The sequence below is a fragment of the Manacus candei genome, unplaced genomic scaffold, assembly GCF_025592945.1.
Source record: "Manacus candei isolate 608988 ecotype Guabito, Panama unplaced genomic scaffold, ASM2559294v1 h1tg000022l, whole genome shotgun sequence".
NCBI lineage: Eukaryota > Metazoa > Chordata > Aves > Passeriformes > Pipridae > Manacus > Manacus candei.
In genome coordinates this window covers 4,814,498-4,839,053 of record NW_026138070.1, presented here as the reverse complement: position 1 = coordinate 4,839,053, position 24,556 = coordinate 4,814,498, and the positions used below count along the sequence as shown (strand labels likewise).

Below are 24,556 nucleotides of genomic sequence, written 5' to 3'. Positions count from 1 at the left end.
ATCATAGAATGGTTCTGGTTGGAAGAGACCTTAAAGTTCATCCAGTTCCACCCCCTGCCATGGGCAGGGACACCTTTCACTAGCCCAGGTTGCTCCAAGGTCCATCCAACCTGGCCTTGAACACTCCCAGGGATGGGGCAGCCACAGCTTCTCTGGACGACCTGTGCCAGGGCCTGCCCACCCTCACAGGGAAGAATTTCTGCCTAATATCTATTCTAAATCTCTGCTCTGTTAGTTTAAAATTGTTCTCCCTTGTCCTGTCACCCCCTGCCCATGTGAAAAGTCTCTCCCCCCAGTGACACACACTGTGCAGGTGAGTGACAAGGTGTGCAAGGCTAAAGGCCAACCAGCCTTCTGCTCTCCAACTGCAGGGATGTCACTGTGAGCAGCACAAACACTCCTGCCACCTTTAAATCCACACACTCCAGTAACTCCCAAACGAGCTGCCCTGGTTGAAGGATTTCCCCTCAGCACCAGCCCCTGCAGGGTGAGGTCAGTTCTGCAGGGCAAGGGGCTGACAGAGGATCTCAACAGGACAGCCCTGTTTTGTTCAGACACTCCTGAACACGCTGCAGAATCATGTTTACTCCTCCCAACACACCCAAGTCCTCTCAAACCCATCTATATTTAGCAGTGACAGTGATGGCTGCCCCACAGGGACCTCAGAGCCAGTTAGGACCAGAGCCCAAGCCTTACATTTTATTCTGACCAGCCTCAAAAGGGGTTTTGCCAGCCTGATAAACCACCGTGGGTGCTGCTGACACGGCTCTGCTCCCTGACACAGCACAAGCTCCTCAGTGCTCGAGGCGATATTGCTGCAATTTAGATGCACAAGTGTCACCTGCATGTGACTGCCAGGCAAAGAGACCCAGGCTGGGCACTGCTCCTGAATACACCTGAGCAAGTGTCAGCGGGATCGCTGCCCCTCCATCACCGGGAGAACCACCCATCCTGGGAGCGACCAATGGATTGTGCTGCTGATCCACGACCCTCCTCTGACAGCAGCCAAAACAGGCCCAAACATTCCTTAATCCCCGCTCCTCCGGCAGCGCTGCGGCTGCGGGGAGAGCCTCTGCAGCTCCCTCCAGACCCGGCATGCAGACGGCACCACCGAAATCCCAACTGCACCACCAGGAGAAGGGGAGGGAAAAAAAAAACAAACAAACGCCAAAAAATAAGCCCCCACAGCTCCAGCGTCTCAGTCCATGCCCCCCTCGGACCCCCTGGCAGTGCCCTCATGCACCGTGCGAGCAACGCTGCTGAGATTTATCGCAAGGCTCTGAGGAACATGCAACAGCAATGGAATGATTTTCATAAACATTGCAGAAAGTCACAAACAACCGCAAAAATCACCACTGTTTCGGGGAGGCCGGAGTGATGTCGCCTACCTGCAGGGGCTGAATGGATCATCCATGACTATGACAGGCGCCTGCGGGTTCGGATGTATCCCCGAGCCCCCTAGTTAACAGCTAAAAACTCTGCCTTTTCCACTCTACCAACTCAAAATGGAGGCAACATGCAGGCTGAGAGACCTCGGCGAGCTTTCACTGAGCTTGTGCTGTGACCTAAGCCCGCACGCAGAACGCAGAAACTTCGCCCTCGGACTGCCGGCACTGAGCATGTGCTGTGACCCTCCCTCAGCGCGCCCGGGCGCTCGGCGCGATCAATCCCAGCGCGCTGTTTCCGTAAATAAAGCTCGGAGCGCTCGGCAGAGCCGCTCACACACCGCACACACACAGATACAGACACACACACAGATACAGACACACACAGACACACACACACGCCAAGCTGGTGTGCAGGGAAGTGGGGCCTTGCCTGGGGGATCCCTCACGGCCAACGCCGGAGATCCCGCCCCGGCCCCCGCGGCGGCTTCGCCCGCGCTCCCCGAGGCGGAACCAAACGCGCTCCTGGAAGCCTCTTTCTTCTTATTATTTTTTTTTTCTTTCTTTCTTACACTAGGTCGTCATCAGCTTTTCGAAATTAAAAGGCTCGGATGCAAAAGGAGAAGCGTCACGTTTTCACGTGCAGTTTATGTGCTGGAAAACGGAGCGGCTGATTCACGAGATACCCGTGTTCCGTGTGTGAGGGCATTTAAGGGATGTCAGTTCATTTACAACCTAAATGAACTTATTTTACCTGCAGTGTATGAGAAAATCTAAGGAATATAATTTCATTTACGAGCTAAATGAACATATTTTACCTGCAATAGCATTTAAGGGATATTAGTTCATATATGAGCACTTTTGAACACAACATGTTCTACCTGCAGTGTGTGAGGGAATTTAAGGGATGTCAGTTCATTACAACCTAAATGAACTTATTTTACCTGCAAAGTATGAGAAAATTAAGGAATAGCATTTCATTTATCAGCTAAATGAACATATTTTACTGCAATGTATGAGAGCATTTAAGGGATATTAGTTCATATATGAACACGTGTGAACACATGTTCTACCTGCAATGTATGATAAAATTTAAGGGATATCAGTTCATTTACAAGCTAAATGAACTTATTTTACCTGCAGTGTATGAGAGCATTTAAGGGATATTAGTTCATTTACAGCCCCGTGTGAACACAACATGTTTTACCTTCAGTGTATGAGAGCATTTAAGGGATATTAGTCCATTTATTGTGAACACAAAATGTTCTACCTGCAATGTATGGGAGCAGTTTAAGGGATATTATTAGGTCATTTACACAGGTGAACACATTGTGAACCCAAGAGGAGCCAGGCTTGACTTCTTGGCTCACCCTTCAATTTTGGCCTTCCTGTTTATATTAATGTGATTTTCAAACAGATTCTTTGGTGCCCATTTACATGAAGGTGACATCCCTTCCCCTGGAGCACACACACAATGATTTAATTAGGATTCTTGCCTCTGTTTTTAGGCACCTGAGATGCCTGAAGCTACCACGAGGCTAAAGAAGGGCAAAAAGTTTCTCAGATTTTGAATTTTGACAGACAAATACATTAAACAGAACAGATCAGGCCACAAAACAATCCCTGATTTCCTCTCTTACAACAATCCAGTGAGAAAAATTTGTTATAACATGGGTGGATACACAACTTTCTTGTTGTGTTGCCTCCCACCCCCTTCTTGAGAACCTTCACCAACAGTTTGGCTCCTTCAATCAATGTGCCATAATAATTTAAATGTTCAGTAAATGGAATGTTCCAGCTACTGTGGCTCTGCTGAAATTATCCAGTGCCATTTCCTAAGATCCAGGATAGAGGAGCCTGGCTCATGCTTGTAAAAAAATTCAAAACTAACACAATCAAAGTTCCTATGGTTGGTTTGGGTTTCTTTTTTTAAATACTAAAGCTATACGAGGTTATGGATTTAAAACTTCCAGAAACACGATAAAGTTTTATAAAGTTTTAAAAAAAAAAAATAAACTCACCATCAACTCACTTCTGTTATAATATTACATTCAGAATGAGACCATCTGACCAGAAAAAGACAACTACTCCAAATATGCTGCCCAGTCTGTACCAGCTGATTGATTTAAGTAATTACAATTGTAAGGCCAAATGTATCCAGTCTTCAATTACAGCAGAAATATATTCCTGAATTTTTTTGCTGCTGTTGTTCCAATTAAGGTTTTTGACCCCTCAAATTCATGTGAACTTGAGAACAAGCTCTCTGCTTTATGCTCCCCTTGGCTCAGGGATAAATTGAGATATGGACACATGGAAATAATGTCACAGTGACAGCAGTAAATCTTGTATCAGCCAGAGAGAAAAACCCAAAGAAGTTACTAATCCATTTCTCTAAACACAGTTTTTGGGAGGGTTTTTTTGTCTGTTTGTTTAAAAGGGATCAACTGCAAGGTACTTCAACACAACAATATCAACTGATACAAAGTGAGGGTAACCAGCACCTTCCATAATTCCTTCTGAGCACTATTAGACAAGTGACACAAACCAACTTTGCTGTAATTCAGTAGGACCTACAGAAACCATCTGTTCCACATCACACGGGCACATCATGCAGATAGGCCCCAGTTTCTCCCATCAGGAGGATTCATGGTTGTGTTTAAAACTGTTAAACTTATTAAAAAAAAAAAAAATTGGACTTGCAACTCGCTGTAGGAATTGTCTCATCTAAACAAAGCACAGCAGAAACTGTCAGTGCTGTACTAAGGATGAGCATAACAAGAACTCTGATTTGAGCCATAAGGATGGATACATTTAAAACCCATAATGATCATTTCTCTAGCGCTGCCCCAGGCACTGTTATGTGCTTACAATCAAAATATTCTGACTGCTAAACATTCAGCAGACAAGATGACAGCAAACCCCAGCTCTGCAGCTCTCCCTGGCCTCTGCTCCCATTTGGGTTGCACATATCAATGGATCATTCAACTACAATTTTTTTCTAAACAGGGGCAACATGAAGAGGGAGCTCTGAAAATCCCACTGACACAGTTCCACAGCTTCCTGGAAGAATACACACTGTTGGCACCTGTTCCTAGACCTGAAACTTGTACAACACCCACTCTGCTTCCCACTGAAGGGAGGGAAAAATAATAAAGGAAAAAGAGGGTCTTAATTCCGACTTTAAACAGAAATCCCTGTCCAGAGAATGTAACATGAAGAACAAGAAGGAACAAAGTCCCCTTCAATGTCACTCTTGGGGACACTCCTCTCAGACACCCCACCACTCATTTAACTCACGTCACCACCCACCAAGAACACTCCAAAGGATTAAAAATAAAGGAAAAGCAAACGTTGTGCAATAAAACCACAGACAAACAGTTCCCAAAACATGTATTCCAAAATGTTTGGTATTATTTTGTTGTACAACACAAAACAGCATTGAGGAGGAGAAATTTGCATTCATGGCCATGAAAACTGTTTGTAGAATAATACCTGGTTATTTCTAGTTCCAAGTAAAAAATTCAGTAGCCTTTCATTCTGTATATTTACAGATGTCAGTGGCAGACAAAACTTTATACTGTCTTTATTTACTCCAGCACATCACACAGACCAGCAGCATCTGGCACATCTGCATCCCCCAGTAACAGTTCCAAGAGCTTTCTCCAAGCCCATACAGGATGTCAGAGCACAAAAGGAAGGCCTGGAAGCAGTGGTGGGATTCCATGTTGGTGGAATTAGTCAGTTCAGAGCAGTCACTTCTCTGAAGAGACATGAAATTAATTATTTTCGAGTACTCCACGTAAAATGAATTTCCTTTCTCAGCTGGCAGGATGAGCTCAGTGGATGCATCCCACACCCTGGAGAGCCAGGAACACACTGCAGCTCTACTGACTGGCTTCATTAACACTATTCAAGGTGTTAACACTCAGTCTCTGGCTTTAAGATTAGCTGAGGGTTTTATTCCACAATCAGACTTTTTTTTAGTGATGTGAGAATTACTGAAACTGGGAGTAGTCTTTTGTCGAAATCTGGAGGAAAAAAACCCACAACCCTGCCTGATACTCACTGCAAAGAAAAGTTATCCCAAAATGCAGTTTTACCAGTTCCAGACAACAGCAACAACAGCAGGATGACAGTTGATATTTCTCCAGCTAAACCTACAACCAGCAAGTTTTCAAACAGCAAAAAAAGGACAAAACAAACTTTCCTTGAGCTCTGTGTGCTCCAACAACAAAAAGGCCTCTTATTCCACATCCACGGGCACTGGGGATGTTTTTGAGGTCTGGGATGTGTTTGAGTTGCTCTGCAAACACGTGAAAACACAGAAAGCAGATTCCCACCAGGCTGAGCTGGATCTGAGAGACCTGGGGAAGTTTATGAGTTTATGCTGAACACAAAACCACTCCAGAGGAACTCCAGCTCTGCACACACAGCCCACAGCTCAGGATTGTTGGGGCAGAGATGTTTCCTACCCCACATTCCAACGAGGCACTTGAGGGGCTCACACTCGTTCAGAACCTCATCTACAACACGCTGTTACTTCAGGCTACCAAGAACATTTTCCACCCTCTCCGTGTGAAATAAAACACTACCTTAGAAAAGCAAACCAACCTGAAGACAAAGTTGTTTCATGTTTGGGGGTTTTTTTTGGTTTTGTTTTTTTTTTAAAGGCAAACACCAACAGCTCATCCCGAAACGTGTCTTACAATACTTTTCCTTCCAAAAGCAAAATAAATCTGGCCTTGGGAACTCGAAGCCACATGCATTGTAAAACAGTAGCAAACACACAGGTCAAAAATAATCAAGCGACCTTGACTTGGCTCCTTTTTCTCAACCTCCCCCATCCCAAGACAAAATACAGACTTGACATGCCTGAGTGAAAAAATAAAAAAAAAAGAACTGGCTGCAACCAAATGAAGAAAAAGCTACTTTTCAGAGCTGGCCAGGCTGAGTAATTAGCTGATCACTAAGTGCTAAGCTTTGTCATTGTATTGATCTTTTCAGGCTCAGTCATTTTCTAATAGCTGGAAGAATTAGCAGCTACTTCTACACAGAAAGGGGGTTTAAAACTACCCTGACAGCTCACATAAACGGCATTTCAGAAGAGAAATCATCCATTAAACACTAATACAAACACATCGCTTAGAATTCAACCTCGATGCCAAGACTGAAGAACAGTGACAAACACAGGGGGCAAGGATGGTGCTGAATATCAGAGAGGTGGACCATGAAAACCTCACAAATGCCTTGCATTGTTACAAACGATGTTACAAACGTATTTTAACATGTTTTATTTTAAAATATTCCGTTCCCAGAGCTCAGCACCACACACCACCAAGAGACCTCCTGGAGACTTACACTGAGAGTAAACTCACACTCCTCCAGGCCCCTGTCTCAGGGTTAAGGACAGTTGAAGACAGTACAGAATAAGGTGCAGGCAGCCTCATAAATAGGCAATTACATAATAATAATATGCCCACCCAGGGAATTTCTTCCTAACTGCAAGCAGGTCATGGTTGGCTCTGCCCTGAAGCAGAAAGATCCATATCTGCATTAAGAACAGCAAACCTACCACGTAACAATTCAAATATTTATTGTTTATATGCCTATCTAATCCCCACTTCAAACAATACCTCTAGAAATCAAGGTCCACAGCTAATTATGTTCTGCACTGAAAGGAACAATGCACCTTTCAGTGGGCACAGGCCTTGTTCCACATAATTCATCTTTTACTCCAGTAAAATATGCCCCTACACAACCAGCTCCTCAAGGCTGGGGTTTGTAAGGTGTTCTCTGGGTTTAGAAAATTCCATAAATGAAGAAAATACAAGTCCTGGTTTGGACCCAAAAAACAACAAAGGTACACTCCAAACACAGCTGAGAAATCCTGGCTGGACAAATCCCAGGCAGACTGAAAGAGCTGGGAAATAACAGAGCTGGACACACCTTCAAATATGTACTGACTCCCAAAGAGAAGTTCTTTCTGTACCTCTAATTTGTTCTCTAGGTCAGCAAAGCATCGAGTAGGAATTGCTGCTGACCCTGGATGACAATTCATACACGAGAGCAGGAATTCCCACACTTAAAAACTTCCAATTTGATTTCTTAAAAGTGTCTAAATTTTAACTTTGCTTGCCAGGAGATGCAAATGTACTGTAAAAAGTATTTTCAGGGGCGTACATTCAGCCAATGAGACAGCAAAGAACTCCTGCTGAAGTCTGCAACCTTTAAAACAAAAATAAAAATCCACATTTCTAAGAAGCTGTTTTGAAGCAGCACATTATTTACCCAGAGATGCACTTGGATATCAGGATTTACTGCAAAACTTTGTTTTCTACTCCTATTTTCTCCTATATAAACACACACTCCAGCAGAAAGATGGAGCTTCTCCCTTACATTCCCTTTAATCAGCATCACACTGGATTTTTAACCTTTCTCCCCTCGAGTAGTTGTCATAGAATCACAGAATTAAGGTTGCAAAAGACCTCCAAGATCATCAAGTCCAACCTCTGACTGAACCCCAGCTCAGGTCACTGGTAAAGTTGCCTTTAAAAGCCACTTCACTTACCTTGTCTCTGGATTATAGCCCAGGATGTAGAAAAATGAATCCACTCTGGCTTTGAACTCTCTAGCAGCAAAAATGTCAGAGAAATGGGAGATGTTGCACTTCCCTCTGGAAGAGAGAGGGAAAATGGCATTAGAATTCTTGCTTGAATAACAGCTATTTTAATTAAGTGCCACTGCAATCTGTGTATGAGCCACAGGCATCCTCGTTCTCATAAATGTCCAAAAACATCATAAATACCAGCCTGTTGTAACAAATAACCATGTGGATTCTTTCCCACGGTGGAAAGGGAAGGAAATCCAGTTACAGTGTCTCAGATGGTGTTCTCCAAACAATCATTAATCCTCCTTTAGCCAGCACAGAGTCCAAGGAGCCCAAATTTAATCAGACTAATGAACAATACCTAGAAATACAAGCCTGAAAATATCTAATTTTCGAAGTTTTTACAGCCTTATTACACTTCAATCTTCCAAAATTGTACTGTTCACATTGTTGGAGTCAGACTGGGAAGTCAGCTTTGTATTTAGAAAGCTAAATAAAACCACAGTTTAATAAAAGCTCCAAACAAAAAGCAAAGCTGTGCCGTTTTTAGCAAGTCTGCAATCCCAACAATACAAATTCCAAACAGACAGAAGTTTCTCCCTTCTCCTTTTGTACCTAAGAGAGTAAAACACACAAAGACATATTAAAAAAAATGAAGGGGGAAAAAAAGAGACCTGAGGATTTATTAGCTTGTTCCACCACAGATTGCTAATAATTTCTTTAATACAGCTCGCTGATGAAGTCATTATCCTTAAGAAGAGCATTCAGACTGACTCTAAGAAGTTGTTTCTCATTTCCTAGAGGGTTTGTTGGGCTCTTAATGTTCCACAGCTGCTCGTGCTCTGGCAGCAGCACATCCCACTTTGCTGCCTCTCAGTAAATCAGATCAGGAGCAGGCAGAGACAAATGGGCCAGAGAGGCAGAGCTGGGGCTTTTTATCTAAACCTGAGTCGAGGCAATAAACCAAAGCACAAGACTTGGCTCTTTTGCAGACTGATAGCATCTCCTCTCCCTTGCATTTACTGAACAGTATTCACTGTTATAAATAAGCTGCTACGGGGCTTATTTAACACTGTTAAAGGTTTGCCAGTCCTGGTCCAAATGGAATGAGAAGTGCTCTTGCCACCAGGACGCTGAGATGAATCATTATTTTTGCCTGCAATAATCATTATTTTGCCCAGGCTGCTCAGCAGAGCTGGGAAAACACCTCATCCTTGAACAACTGCATCCCTGAAAAACTGCATCCCTGAACGACTGCACAGGGGAAGCTGAAATGCTGGACTTGCTTCCCTTCCTAATCTTTTCAGGGTAAAGCACTTTAAAAAGGCTTTCCCAGTCAACAGCCAGCTAAGAACTGCCTGGGAAGGTGAGCTCTCCTACACTTCACCTGCTGCAGGTGAGGGAAACACCCCCTGGGAGGATGAAGGAGGAATAAAGGTGCTGCTGTTTGAAGCCAAAATCGATACTGGGATCCTGCAGAACTGCCCCTGGCATTGCCCAATTCCCAGTGCATGGCCTTGCTGGCAAAGCACAGAGAGCACTGGGTACTGCCCAGGCCGTGCCAGGCTCTGATGGAACATCAGCAAGGTGTGAACACCCATCCCACACAAACACTCAAGGCCAAACTCCTCCCTGACACCCATTTTCTCCCCGGTGGCTGCTGCTGGTTTCCTGGTTTAGTCATTTAGAACGACAGAAAACGAGAAGGGGGATTTGTTTTGATAATTCGCATTAAATTCACATTTTAAAAGCGTTCTGGGGAAAGAGATTGAGTTTCCTTTCAATAATTCAGCTGACAGTTAATAAGCATTTGCCAGCTAAGCTGCATTATCTGTGTCAGTGGCAGCAGCACATCTTGTTCACAGCATTTCACACAAGGAGTGCTGCACTCACCACAAAGATCCATACAGGTAAAATTAAGCACATCATTTTTATTACACACTTCCACAGGGAGCTACAACTCTGCTCCAGTTAAATTTTTCCACCTGTTGGAGCAGAGGATTGGTAGTTACAATCACTGGTTTTATTTCCCAGTCTGTCATCAATTCATCCTGTGTCCATTTGTTTGCAGAGGGCAGAGGAATCATCTGGTATTATAATAAATTAGAATTTCATGTTAACCTTCCATGCATCACGACACACTCTGCCCACTCCACGTTCTCAGTGAGAACACCACGTGCCATTATCCTGATGTTCAACTTGTCCACTGGGAGAAGGTTATTTATCTAGTTTGTTTGCCATACGTGTAAATTCCATTTTTAACTTTCCATTTCTATCTTTTCTTTAAAAAGAAAAAAAAATAAAATAAAATAAAAAACCAGAAAGGATGTAGAAGAGAAGGTAAAATACTCCCAGGGAAAATTCCAGACACACAGTTGAGTTTCTCTCTGTTGAAGCAGACAGATTTCCAGCTTGGTTCCATCAGGACAGCCAACCTCCTGCTAGCTGCTCTCTGGGAATGCTCATTTAATATTGCAAATCGACCTCCTGTAACTCTGCAAAGGCACTGTGGAATTCCACGAGCTTGTAGCACACCCCTGGAATGCTCTGAGTTTATAAAAGAAGTCTAATACATAAATCAAAGACTTCCCCCCCAATAGAACAGGAGCTAAGTTTGTCTTGAAGTAAAGTGGCTTCAGCAAAGTGACTCTGAGCACAAAAATGTCTCCAGATGGCTCTGGTGAAACACCATCTGAGCATTATTAGCAGGGAGATTATTCAATTTGCATTTTGACAATATCCAGGCATGTTTGGCAGGCTGAAAATCAGCTGAAAAATAACGCTTGGCTGTTTTTCTCCGAAAACACTTGGCAGTGGTGGCGTGTCCCCCTCAGCTCGGACAGCTCAGCAAACACCGGGTGAGCAAGAGCAGCAGCCCCCGGGGAAGGGCAGGGAGCAGGAACAGCTCCCTCTGGGTGTGCAGGCAGAGCTCTGAGCTGTGACAATGACAAGGGCCCGGGAGAAAAAGCCTTTTAACACAATTTAATCAGGGCGACACCCCGGCAGTCCGGGCTGCAGGAGATGCCACCGTTACCAGGGCAATCAAACCCCGAGCAGGGAAGGGCAGCGCTGCCTCAGGAACCAGCCATGACCTCAGCTGGCAACGCTGGCAAACAATATCTTCTGAGCAACATCGATTAACCGAGATTAAAACTGAACAATTACAGCTCGGTGCTGACTGAGAGCAGATAACGCCAGTTAATTACCGCGGGAGAGGAGGAGAAGGCTGAGCTGGGTGTTAATGACCCCACACAAACCCAGAAATCCCCTCTGGTGTCACTGAGGGTTCTCTCACCCCCCTCAGCCCGCAGGGTCTCACCTGAGGGCAGCAGCGTGGTAAGTGTCCACGTAATCGGAAATGAAGAGCTCTCTGTTCTTGATAACGGGGTCTGTGATAACCAGCTCTCGTCCAGAGTCTGCCAGAAAGCACAAACACAACCCCCCGACTCGTTAGCTGGTCTGCAGGTGGTTTTTACAGGTCAAAGTGTGAGGATGGTCCTCAGATAACACACTCAGGTTAATTAAGGTGACAAACACTCTGTTAATGTGGCCTGTAAAGGATGGGATATGAGAATTAATGTGTAAGAATGGCATATCCATTCTTATACATCAATTCTCCCTTGCCATACCTAAAAATCTTCGGAAGGGAAAGAGCTTTTAAGGAAAAATGATGACACATTTATCCACTGACCACTGGAAACTGTCACTCACTCCTAGGGGGAACGAATTCAGGTGGAAGGACATAAGGAAATTAAATTGTTACTGACTTTTCCAGGATAAGGTTTGGGCTGTTTTGCATATTTAAGGTCAAATCTTCAACTGAATCTTGACAGCACTAACTGCTTAGTCCTCTGGCTTTTGAGGTAAATATTGATATTCGTGTTGAAACACCGAAAATTCTGAGTGTTAACAAAAAACTGGAACACAACACAACTTTTTCCATGACTTCTTCATAACCCCTTTGAGGAGCACGAAAACACTCGCCCAGGAGTGCATAAAAAAGCAGCCATGCTATCAAAACTGCTCCCTGCCTGACACTGGGCCTGTAATCTCATCCTCAGAAGTTTCGAATAAATTAGTAAGAGAAACGTTAAGATTTGTGGGGCTTTTGCTAAAAAGCACACACAGAATGTCCTTTAAAAGGAGAACTCGTGCTCAACTTTGTACTGTCAGGCACCAGAAAAGTTGCTGTGTTCCATATTTCAATCATCAACTTTTATCATCACAGTTCACCTTGGAGTACCTTCAGAATTTTGAACAGTTGCCTCGAGGAACTTCCCTGGTAAGAACAGAAGCAAATGTTATGTCTTCCCTGGAGGCAAGAGATAAATGGCACTGGGATATGTACACTGAAGTTTCTTCTGCTTCTGTTAAACCCAAGATCACACTTGTTTTTGCAAAGAGAGAAGGGGAAACGCAGCTGGGAGTGTTCCAGTTCCATCCCTTCCTGCAATATTCACGGGGGTGAGGGGCAGGAATGGAAAACACCCAGTTCTGCACAAAAATCAGGAGAGAGTCACAATTCCTTTGGATAATTTGGTCTTCACTCAGTTATTAGCACAGAAAGCCTGCAAAAGATTCAGTGTTGGGTTTGTTTTCTCTTATCTCTGTTTAATCCATCACAGAAATGCATCTGATTACAGCTGTGGGTACAGGAGTTAAACCAGGCAGGGGAGAAACACCACCAAGCTGATAGATTGCTTCACACCCCTATGCAAAAGTGTTCTTGCTTTGGTAAAACTTCAAACTGAGAGCAAGGCAAAGCAGGCCTGGCTCTGGAAAGCCTGACTTACCATTCTCGTTGTGCCTGTCCTGGACCAAGTGCTGATAGACAGAGTCCGGGACCTCCGACTGGCGATAGTACCACTTGACGTTCATGAGGAGATGGTCCCGTTTGCTCTGAAAAACAAGGTCTAAAGGCATTACTAAAAAGGGAAATCGCACCACACCTGACACAACCTTCTAAGTTTTCCACACTGAAACCTGAGATAAAACCCAAAAAAGGAGGAAAAACCCACAAAGGAGGAAAAACCCAAAAAGGAGGAAAGCGTTTCCATGACGCCGAACCGGAGAAATGTGCTGAGGGACAGATGGATTTTCAAAGGCAACAAGAACCTCCTGCAGTTGTGTCTCTCTGTGCATCTGACCAGCAAACACTCATCTATTCACTCACATTAATTAACCCGAGAAAAGAAAAGGCAGGGATTAGAAAAGGATTGGAATTTCTGGCCTCATGCAGCATGGTCTTAGTCTGCTATTTCTACAGCCATGAAGTATTTATGGCCAAACATGCAAAAAAGAATACCAATAGTAACATAATTCAATGCAACTCTTTTTTAATAGTTGAAACTAAGAGATAATAGAATTTTCCCTCCCCCAGGGACAGATGGATTCAGACATAATCATAGATGTTCTTTATTACACAGAAGAATAGGATACTGCACTTCAATCACAATAATTACAGGCTCTGACTGCTCATGAACCTCACAGTAAAATTTACACAGAACTATCTTCTTCAAATGCTCCTTTTTCATTGAGACTCTCCAGCCACCAATTTGTTCCTTCTTAGAAGGAAACTGAAGCACAACCACCACTTAAAAAGAGAATTTTTAGATCAAGTCATTACAGACTCTGCTTCAGTTTATCTCTGAACCCCTCGGTCAGCAATTCCTTCTGCTGTTCCAAAACACTTGAAGAAACAAAAGCCTGGAGGGAAAATAACATTCTTTTGGCATGAGGCAACTGCAAGTTCGTGTTTTTCCGGATTACAATTCTCCAGACCCTTCTAGGATTGCTCCTAAAACATTGACATTTCCAAGTTAAACCACAGGTTACTGGCCCGGAAGGTTCCTGTTGTCTCTCCTGTTGCTGTTACAGCGATTCTGCTTCCCAAACAACATCAAAACCTTCCCATTGAAAGCACTTGGTGAAGCCTTTGATGAGAACCACGTGCAATACCAGAAAACCACTGCCAGTGGCAGCATTGTGCCAGAAAAGTTTGTGACTGATCCACCACTTCCACACGAGATGCTCTTGAATCCTCAAAGCCCATTCAAGAACAACACTTGGGCTGTACAGGAGAAACCTGATCCTGCTCTGTTGGGTTGGTTTGTTTTTTTTTTTAAATAACACGTTTGCAATCAAAGCCAACAAGCTTGTCTAATGCATGAAAACATCAAAAGGACAAGGAGTGAGAGGCAGCTCTGATTTCTGGCGCCTGCTGTTCCAAAATTGGGGTTGCAGACTCGTCTGTTCTCCTGCAGCACAGCTTTTGTGAGCAGCCTCCCTGAATCCTGGAGACAAAATAAGTACAAGGAAATAATCTGTTACCCTCTCACCAAGTGCTAACAGGGACTGCTTGAAATGATGGGAAACATCCCAACAGCCCAAGCAGTTCTCTGGGAATTCTCTCTGCATTCCTTAGGTGGGAGGAGAAAGCCCCCACTCTCGTGCTGAACACACAAACCATCCCTCTGTGGCACAAAATCCCACTCCCTTTTATATGAGGGCAGTTTACAACAAGCAATAACAGCTTAATGCTTTGATTTGCTGGGTTTGTGCCACTGAAGTCAGGGGGCTCTCAAATAATACAACCCTCCAAGGAGCAGTGGGAAGGAGGCACAAGTGCATCTGTATGGGGAACCAGGAAGGTGGACTGAAAAATCCACTCTGGGACTTGGTGGTGGAGGTGGTTTTGAATAGCAAATGATATCAGGGGGAGGAGGAGGACTAGAAATCAGGAATGGAAGGCGCTTACAAAGAGTTACCTACAAACCAAACCATCCCAAGTCTGAACAACAACGAGCAGCCAAGGGAGAGATCCAAGAAAAGAGAGTAAATTATTATATTTTGGAAAAAAAGCAGAGGACAAAGGTAGCAAATGATGAATGAAAGGCTGCAACTCTGCTAAGAGGGGACAGTTTTGCAGAAGGAATTCTGAGGGTGTACAAATTCTGTGTAAAGATACATCCTTTACATCTGCACACACTGGGATGATATTCCAACAAAAAGGGATCAACACTGAAATGTTTTCACTGCTTCCTTGGCATCACAGGGAGCTGGGAGGTCACAGCTTTTCTGTGAATTAGGCCAAGGCTCTAAAGGAGGTGGTGATGCCATCACCCCACTTCCCTCTCTCTGTTTCTAATTCTACCCTAGAACAGCACAGGGCTTTTAGCAGGGCAGGGATGAGGCCAAGGTCAGCACTTCCAAAGGGTTCAGATACTCTGGAGAGAAGAAATCAGTGCCTGGAAGTGAGGTTTTCCCACTTGCTGCCATAAGGGACCACCTCACCCTCTGTCCTCCCCCCAAAATACCCTTTTTTGCCATTCAGCCAAAGCAAAGAGAAGTTTTTTGCCACATCCCCTGGAAGCTTCACTGCCAATGCTCCCCAATATGCACTAAAGAAATGGGCTAGCAGGGGATTACCCAGGAGCTCATCAGGAATATTCACACATGAACACACAAAGGAGGCAGGCAAAGCATTTACTGTGTTTGGCAGCATTTTATCACCTCATCACTCAAAAATCCCACAGTTTAAAAAAAAAAAAGGATAACATCTACACACAGGCTGGAGCTTTCTGCCAGCTGAAGCGTTGGAATTTGATGGGAAGATATTTCACTTCCCACTCCGAGTGGGAACCCCTCGGAATGCCTCAGTTGTTCCCCTCCCTGTGCTTCATTCCAGGGGTTTTGAGGTTTCTCCGGCACACGAAGGAGAACAACAACATTTCCTCCCCTGCAATCAGAGTCTCAGCCGGGAGATTGGATTTCGAGAGGCGGGGCTGGATCGAAGGAGTTTTTAGGGAAGTGATGAATGGCCCTGTGCTGCCAACAGGAGTGGGACTGATGGCTCAGGCTGAGCCTGCAGGGGGGAAACGCTGGCACAGGGCAGGACAAAGCAAAAGGAATTACAGGGGGTTCCTAACACAGAGAACCACAGTTCAAAAATGCATCTTTTAAAACCCTGGAGAAAAAACATGAAGTTAGAATTTGCACCAGAACAGGGGATAAAACCAAAACACAACCAGGCCAAATGGTGTGGGATGAACACAGACTCTACACCCACTTCAACCCTGAACTTCTGAACACTGAGTTCTATTAAATAAGTCATCTGAAGGGAATTAGAAATGAGAAGATGGATGAAGATGGCCAGTCTTTAAAGATTCTCAGACTCGTGGCTCCACGGTGCTGATGGCTCTTGGTCATGGAATCGTGGGATGCTGCCCATGGAATAACTTGGAGCCTCCACAAGTAAAGAAAGCAGGGACAAAAATATCATTTACAATGGGATGTGTAACTTTTTTAATCAGTTTTTTTTACAGAAAGGTCTCTGGATAAGGTTGCAACCAAAAATATGCCACTGTACTAATAAACTGCTATTTGTGCTCTGCTGGCAGGGGTTGGGGTTGGGATGTGGGTTGGTTGGGTTGGGTTGTGGGGTTTAGGGGAGTTTTTTTTGTTTGTTTTTCTGTTTGTTTTAAGGGGGAGGTGTGATCTCCTTCCTAAATCACTCTTTTTACCAGGTTTGGTCAGTTTTGTCCAATTAATTTAAAAGCTTCACCCTGAGAAGCATTTTCTGTACTTCCTCTCCAATACGGATGATTTTGTGGGTTTTAACCTGAAGCTTCAATCTCCCTAAAAATATATAAAACGTCTGTCAGAGTCTTCCTTTTCACATTTACATCCTTCACTGCACAGAAATTCCTAGACATGCTATTTTGTCAGCCAACTTTCTAAATATGTATGTCATTTATAAAGCAGACTATACTCAGAGGTGTCAAGGCGCCAACTTCTGTGGCAGACTATTTATTTTAGAGCCATGTGCACACAAAAGAAGTGTCCCCCAGTTCCTGAAGTGTGACTTTTTTTTTTTTAATTTTTTTTTTAACACCTTTACATCTGAAAAGCCGCAGACAGTCACCTGCCAAATTCAGACTCAGCCGTGGCAAGTGCTTTTAAATTTCAAAGTGTCTTTCTGGCGGCTCCAAACGATTCCCTGTGCTACAAAACCACACTCTCCCCTTAAATGAAAATATTGTCTTCTGCTGCAGCACTCACTAAGTGCTCACTTGGGGGGTTTTGTTCGTGCTGACATTTTGGGTTTTGCTCCTTTGAAACAACATGAATCAGTTTTGGGCATGGAACAAGAATGAGATGGAACCTGTAACTGGATTAAAGCCTCCCCAGTTCACAAGCATCTGGTCAACTTCGATTTAAAATGAGCCCCTGCCTCGGAGGGAGGAAAAAAAATAATCTTGCAGGTTTCTCTTTTAAAAGTAGGGAATGTTGTGATTTCCACAGCCCCTGTGATAATTCCAAGGTGCCTGTTTTCCTTAGGACAGGCTCCCAACACAGCTCCTGCTCATCCCAGCTCGGAGCTGCCGAGGTTCCAACACTCTCCTTCCAGGGTTATGAGTAACCACACTGTGCAAACCACCACAGATGTCCTGCACCTTCTCCCAGAGGGATTTAATCAGTGTACTTCACTACTTGCCCTATTTAGATCCATGTTAAATCACAACTAGCTTTGGAAACAATATCCCAAATGCTGGGGATGACAGATGGGCACGAGGGAGTGGGGGAATAGCAGCTCTTTCAGAGGCACAAACAGCAAAACAGGAACAAGGAAAAGAACATCTCCCCCTTTCCAACGTGTTTTTCACTACGAAATTTTTCCATCAGAGAAGAAATGATAATAATGGGATTCATTCTAAGCTACCAAATTCTCTGCAGTATTTTAATTTACACGTTAAATATTTTACCAGCGTAAAAATAAACATCTTGTGCACAGCAGTAAAGCAGCTCTGGCCCCACAAAGCCAAGGGTTGGGGTTTTTTTTTTAGCAACAGAAATTAACCTCCTCCTTTGGGGCATTGTTTGTCCCCCCTAAAATAAAGATTTCACTCCACACAAACAGTTGCAATGATGCTCCCTGACGTGCCTGACTCCAGTGGTACATTTGATTTCCTCCATCCCTTCCTGGCCCTTCCCTGCCATGTGCAATTGCTTCCAATATTTCTACTCCAACTGCAGAGCTATTTTTTACACTTAGAATTTTGACATTTACTAATATTCAGAGGAGAGAAAAAGAAAAATAGAGACCACTCAAGCAGTGAGGAGGGGAAAAAAAAAGCAGCGGGGGGGGGGACAAATGAAACTATCCAGGTATCAGGAGCTAAAGAGATCCAGCAAGGATTATTTCTCTTCCCCCTCCACAACAGCCCATGTAATTTCACATTCTCAGGATATCTTTTTGTAGGCTGCTTGCTAATTAATTAGGAAACCCGATCAGCTGTTTGTAAGCCAGGCAAACCCAGCTTGGAAATGCAGAGGTTTATTACTCCAAATGAATGTTATTTTTGCAGCTTGATTATTTAATTCAGCCGCCCGCGTAGCAACACATAATTACTCCTTGCAAACACAGAGGCATTGTCAGCCTTCAGCAAGAAATGAAAAAAAAATGGGAAATGAAAGCAAGGACGTGGCAACAACACAGATTAATCCTCACAAGAGCCCGGGCAGGGCCGTCCCTGTCGCCCTGAACCCACACAAAGGCTGCCCCCTCTAAACCTGTTATCTAATGACTGTTCCATCACAAGAGCTTTTGGAACAGGAACACGCCTGGGTGGCTTATTTGGGGCACAAGGCAGGGCACAAAGCAGGGCTGATTGAGGGGAGGCAGGAAATGAGAGGGCTCGGGGAGAATCGATCAGTGGCTTCGCTCGAGTGGGAGCTGAGCTGGGAACGAGCTGCCCGGGGTATCAAATATTGCTGTTGCCAGGGTAAAGGCCCATTTCTGTGATCTGTGCAGGAGAGAGCGTAGTTTATTGACAAAACAATATCGGATTTTTCTCGCCACGCCTCGCGCTTGACATTTGGTGACTGTTTACGGGTTTTTTTCCCTGTGTCCTTTTTACTCACAAATTAAACTCGTTTTGGAATTCACGAAGTCACCTCGGCGGGGCTGCAAATTAATTCAGCCTCGTGTACAAGTAACTCTGAGATGTAAAACACGCCTCACACACCCCTTGCCCTAAATCCCAACCTTTCACACTGGGATGCAGGTGCACAAAGCACTTGGACACCTCCAGGATACACAGGCCTTTTGCTCAGAGCCACCCTGCTTTGGTGAGAATATTCTTTGCTCTTGGTCTCTGCTGCAGTTTCTACAGAATTGGAAGCAACACTGTTGACAAACACGCCCAAACATCACAGACAGGTTATTTGTAGACTTGTTTCCTACAGAAGAAGAGGGGAAAGTCCCATCAACATACCTGCAAACCTCAGCCTACCCACACATAGCGATGGATAAAACAACAATCTGTTTGCCCACGCCTTTAAAACAGTGCAAAACGTGGCCAAAATTAGTTTCTCATCAGGACACATCGTGTGCAAGGCTGTTCTGGGCACTGGCAGGATGTGGCCAGGCAGCCAAACCCTCGGAACCAGCCCCCAAGGCTGGAGCCTCCAGCAGAGCGGTGGGTGAGGAGCGACTCATCGCATGTTAATGCCGAGTGGCTGCCATATGTTGTCTCCCAGTGTGGGTGGTTTGGCATTAGAGCTGCTAGACTGTCTTAAAAACACAGCCTTCAGATCCCCAGAACTGCACCACCCAAACTTGCCACGCTGCCACCTTCCCCAGCACGAGATGTTCTGGTGGGGCGAGGCAAGAGCTCCACGGGCACACACGACAGACAAAGAATAATTCTGGCAGCTGAGAACTGGGCAAAGATCCCTCAGAAACTGCAATAAACAGCACTAAAAGGCTGCCTGAACCTCAGGGAATTCAACAGCAAAATCTGCCTCATCAGGAGTTAGCACTGAATTTCGTTTGCTTCAACTGGATGCACTTCTAAGACAAAGCTCAACCAAATGAGCATGTTTCTACAAAACTCAACCAATCTGGCACTGATGTTACCTCCCAGCTCTTAGTTTTATTTAGTGTCACTCAAGCATCTTCCCTTGAACACGGCCTCATCCAGGTTTTTAAAGGAGAAAAAGAACATCACTCATTTCAGGTAATGACAACAGAGATGTCTGTGTTTAAAACAAACTGCAGTATTGATTCCATAAACTTTTCAGCTTTACTAGAAACAAAGCTGCTCGCTGTGCCAAAAGAATTAGCAAGTCACCTGGTTTGATTTTTGAGTGAAATACACCCCAGTACAAAGACACCCTTAAAATTTCAGTGCAACCCTAAATGACAAAAGATAACTTCACCTTGTTAAAAAAAAAAAAAAGGCAGTTATGCTTAAACCCCGACTGGCTTAAAAAAAACTATGATAAGATCTTCCATGAAGGTTATGGGTCATTGCCTGCTAGCTCATTTAATCCCTTTGTGGGATCTTTCTGCTCCGTTTCCCTTTGACATTCCCGGGATCCCATCTGTGGTTCCCGGTGTTGGTGACGTGGAGCAGAGGCACAAAATCATCCCAGAGGCACAAAATCATCCCAGAGGCACAAAGTCACCCCAGAGGCACAAAGTCACCCCAGAGGCACAAAATCACCCCAGAGGCACAAAGTCACTGCCGGGGACGAGCACCGGGAAGGAGCCTGGCAGGGCTGGGAGACAGCCTGTCCACCCATTTCCTCCTCCCCCTGAGAGCCACAAAAAGCTTTCCCCAGCTGACTGCTCCCTTCCTGGGGACAATCCCCAGCTGTCTGCAGCCCTGCATCCGGAGCAGATAAAGGGGGCTGTGTCTGATGAGATAAAATTGGTGTTACCTTCACAGATTCCCAAGAGGGAAGCAGAGCACGGATGCACAGCCAGTGGATGCACAGCCAGTGGGATCCATCCTATTTTTGTCTGAGCAAACCACATCTCCACGTTTTCTGGGATTCCTGCTGTTGGTGAAGATCCTTCCCAACCCCCTGAGCTGCTGCACCTCTGTGTGTGTGTTACAGCCAGGGGGCAAAGCACAGGGGAAGCTGTGGAGGTGACACATCCCTGCTGTGATCCTACAAATATCACAAAGCCCTTCACAGAGACAGGGCTGAGGAGCCACGAACAGGCTGTAACTCAAATCACTGGAAGAAAAAGCAACAAGCACTATTTTTTGATCCCAGCCTGTTCATGTGTGCTCCCTCTCCCAAATCCATCATGCCTTTCCCACAGAAGGGAATTTGGAGGGACAGGGACCCTCCTCAGCATCCCTGTTGCTGGGCTCACCCCACACAGGGTCCAGCAAACCAGGCACCATGAGCAAACAGTCACCTCCAACTAATGGTACCACAAATGCACTTAACTAATCATCCAACATAGGCTCTGGTAATTAAATTCCATTAAGGTTTTTTTAGCATCATCCCGAAGAAGTGCAACACTGAAATGAAGACACCATTCAGGCCATGCCTGGCATTTGCCATTAAATGTCATTTATGGTATATCCAGCTCCAATCTAATTGCTGAGCCCCACCAGCTGCAGTATTTATCACTTCTATTAACACAAGCAGCACCTGGCACTGGGGCTGTTCCAAGCCATCATATACAGTTTAAATAGATTTCTCACCTTTTAAATATCAAGAGGCCACATTTTCTTTACCATCTCACCAAGGGGTTTACCTTTGAACAAAGACATACCAAGAGCTGGAGGATAAAACAATCAGGAGACAGTTTGCTCTGCAAACCCTGCCCAGAGTTTGAACAGTCACAGGGCTGTTGAAATATCGCCTCATGGGCAGGGGAATTTTAGGACAGGCAAAATTAAAGCACCTCTTCAAACAGGCTGGGGTTTGAAATTATAAAAAGGAAAGGAAAAAAAAATAAATAAAGACTGATTAGCCAGATCCTGTGACTTGGCCATTTCACCACAAAAGCCAATGCTGTTCCCATCAGGAAACAAAGTGTGTTTGGAAAATAAATGCCTGGAAAGTAAATGTTTCCTTGTGCAGCTCCTCGGAGGATGTAATTTGCTTATGAAATGGTCAGTTACTTCAACGTTTACATCCTCTAAGAACCTGCACAAAACGTGTGTTATAGAACAAGCCAATGTTTTAAAGCAGGAAAAAAAAAAAAACCAGCTTTCTACACGTGCTTCATGTGAGGCTGTTCAGGCACTGGCTGATAAACAGGGGCATGACACAGCCTTCATAAAAACACTGCCAGTAATTAGTGTGCAACAACCAGAGTGGCTAATCAAGAAAACAAAGCAGGAATCTTAAAAAAATAATGTCAAGTTGTAGAAGATACAACTGGCTCTTATCCCACATTTCTGATACAGATTGTCCACAGCTAGAATTAGCAGCACCAGACTTGGTGTTTTTTCTTTGTATTTATATGGAAATCAGTACTAAATAAACATCCCCCACACCGGCTCCACAGGCTGCAATCTAATCTGAACCCGGAGATTGGAAAGATGGGCTCCATTCATCTGGAAATAGCCAGATATTGAAACCACTAAAATCAGAAATAACTACACTGGGAATAAAATGGATCCATTTACCTGCTAGAAAAGAAAAATGCTCAAAGGAAAAGTTGGGAGAGAGAGATACAAAGGAAAAAGACCTCTTTTCTCAGGCACTGAAAGCATAAACATCCAGACAACTACGATGATCCACGAGAAAAGGAGCTGTGAAACACAGAAATAGAGTTTTTAAACATATAGTGCAGACCACGGACACCATCTGCACTCTGGCTGGAATGAAAGGGAACACAGCCAGCCAAGCTAACACACAGTTTCTAAGGCTAATCGTTTGTCTTGGGCAATATAATCGTCACAGCATTACAGCTCTAACAAATGAAGCCACTAATAGCTCCCATTTTAAAAAGTCAAGGTGTTAATTCAGTCAGGGATCCAGCAGCAGAATAACTTTGAGACCAACCAGTAGTTCCATAAACCATTCAGTCCTCATGTAGACCTCAAATTAATTTACTTTATTACTGGAGGCATTGGATGGAACCCATTTTTTTGCCCAATTCAAAGGCTCCTGCCTCTGAAATCCTCCTGTAATGTTAATGAAGGTTTTTGCCTTTCCCTTGTTGTTCTGGGCACAAGGGTTTCTACCAAGCATATCATCACAGCCAGTTCTTCCAGACACTTATTGAAAACAGGAGAATTCTGTGTGCAACCATTACCCAGAAATGCAGAAGCTGGCAGAGTACCTTACCAAAAAAAAAAAAATTATTAAAAGTTATTCAGGAAATTTGTATAAAACTTGGTTAGACTGGTTTAGAGGGAGCTCATGATTCTGATTAGCTTCCTCTTAACAAATGCCAGCTTCTCAGCAGGAGTTAGGAGATTGTTTTTAACATCTCCATGAACTCAGTCCTTCAAACTGCTGAGCAGGAGGAGTCTCTTTTGGGAAAAATTAAAGTGTTAGAGATTATGTAATAAAATCAGGAGCTCTCCCTCTCTTTGACACTCGTGTTAAAGGGAGAAGCCTGTTTAAAGCAGTGTTGGAGCACATATTTGAGAAGCCTGTGCAATTGTCTTCAGTTCTGGCTGTAACATCTCTCTGGGAACCTGACCTCAAAGGCCTGGAGCTCACTGAGTGTTCAGTACCTTAGCAAAGTGAAATAAAATCAAATATTCATGCACTGGCACAAGCAACACTGACAAATCCAAACCCATTTCCCAACGCTTGAACTATTGCAAACTACAGCACTTGTCCTACAAGTGCTTTCCAATGAGTGCAGCAATAAATTAATCTGTAATATAATGCAATATTAGCTCACATTTAAATATTTACTGGGCAGTTAATGCCTTTCAAAGGCAGGAATGCCCCAGATATGCTCCCAGCTGTTTATTTTCCTGGCCCGATGTCTTTAGTAACAAACAGCCCAGGGGTTGAATCACCCCTCCACGTTCAGCATCAATATTAAACACCAGGGACAGGGATCCATCAGGCCTCTCTGGCACCAGGAACAGCCAACATGTGGGAATGGAGCATGTTCCAGGGGGATGGAGCATGTTCCAGGGGAATGGAGCATGTTCCAGGGGGATGGAGCATGTTCCAGGGGGATGGAGCATGTTCCAGGGGATGGAGCATGTTCCAGGGGGATGGAGCATGTTCCAGGGACGTGCCCTTCCCAAAGCCCGGGGAGGATGATGGAGAGCAGGGATTGCAGCACAGGTTACACCCAACCCTGCAGAGACCACGACAGCTGAACCCCCAGATAAAGGGTTCTGGTGATATTTCACCACTTTGGGGGAATTTTGCACTTTGGAGAGTGAAGTTTTTAGCTGAAAAGGTCCAAACTACCTCAAAATTCCAGCAGTTTACATTGGATGAATTGAGGGTGCAGGAAATCCCACTGAAGGGCAGCAAAAATCAGGATACAATTTCCAAGTATTTCCTTACAAACCTGCCCCAGCTGAGGCAGGGAAACACTAAATCACAGTCCCTGCTGGTGACCATCATCATCATCATCATCATGATCAAGAATTCCTGGGTTTAGGAATTGCTTTGTGATTTCAGTATGTGAACCATCACAGCACATCAGAATGGGGACACCAACAGCAAACAGCAGCTTCCTTTTTGGAAAGCATTATTTCCCAATCTTTTTTGGCAACAGACATTCCAAAAAGCATCCAAGGGAACACCTTCCTGCAGATCCCTTGCCATC

At 44.4% G+C, this 24,556-nt stretch overlaps 1 protein-coding gene across 6 annotated transcripts in view; it reads right to left on the bottom strand.

The window, feature by feature from the left end:
• RERE (arginine-glutamic acid dipeptide repeats) overlaps positions 1-24,556 on the bottom strand; it is a 204,189-nt gene that overhangs the window by 86,510 nt on the left and 93,123 nt on the right. For 5 of the 6 annotated variants that reach the window (XM_051786293.1, XM_051786295.1, XM_051786296.1 and 2 more), the window contains exons 4-6: positions 12,786-12,891; positions 11,312-11,408; positions 7,954-8,058 (exon numbers count right to left, since the gene is read on the bottom strand). In XM_051786293.1, coding sequence (XP_051642253.1) covers positions 7,954-8,058; positions 11,312-11,408; positions 12,786-12,891 — 308 coding nt within the window. Of the gene's footprint in view, positions 1-1,388; positions 1,723-7,953; positions 8,059-11,311; positions 11,409-12,785; positions 12,892-24,556 lie in introns of those variants that run through there. The other variant, XM_051786297.1, reaches the window with a different exon arrangement.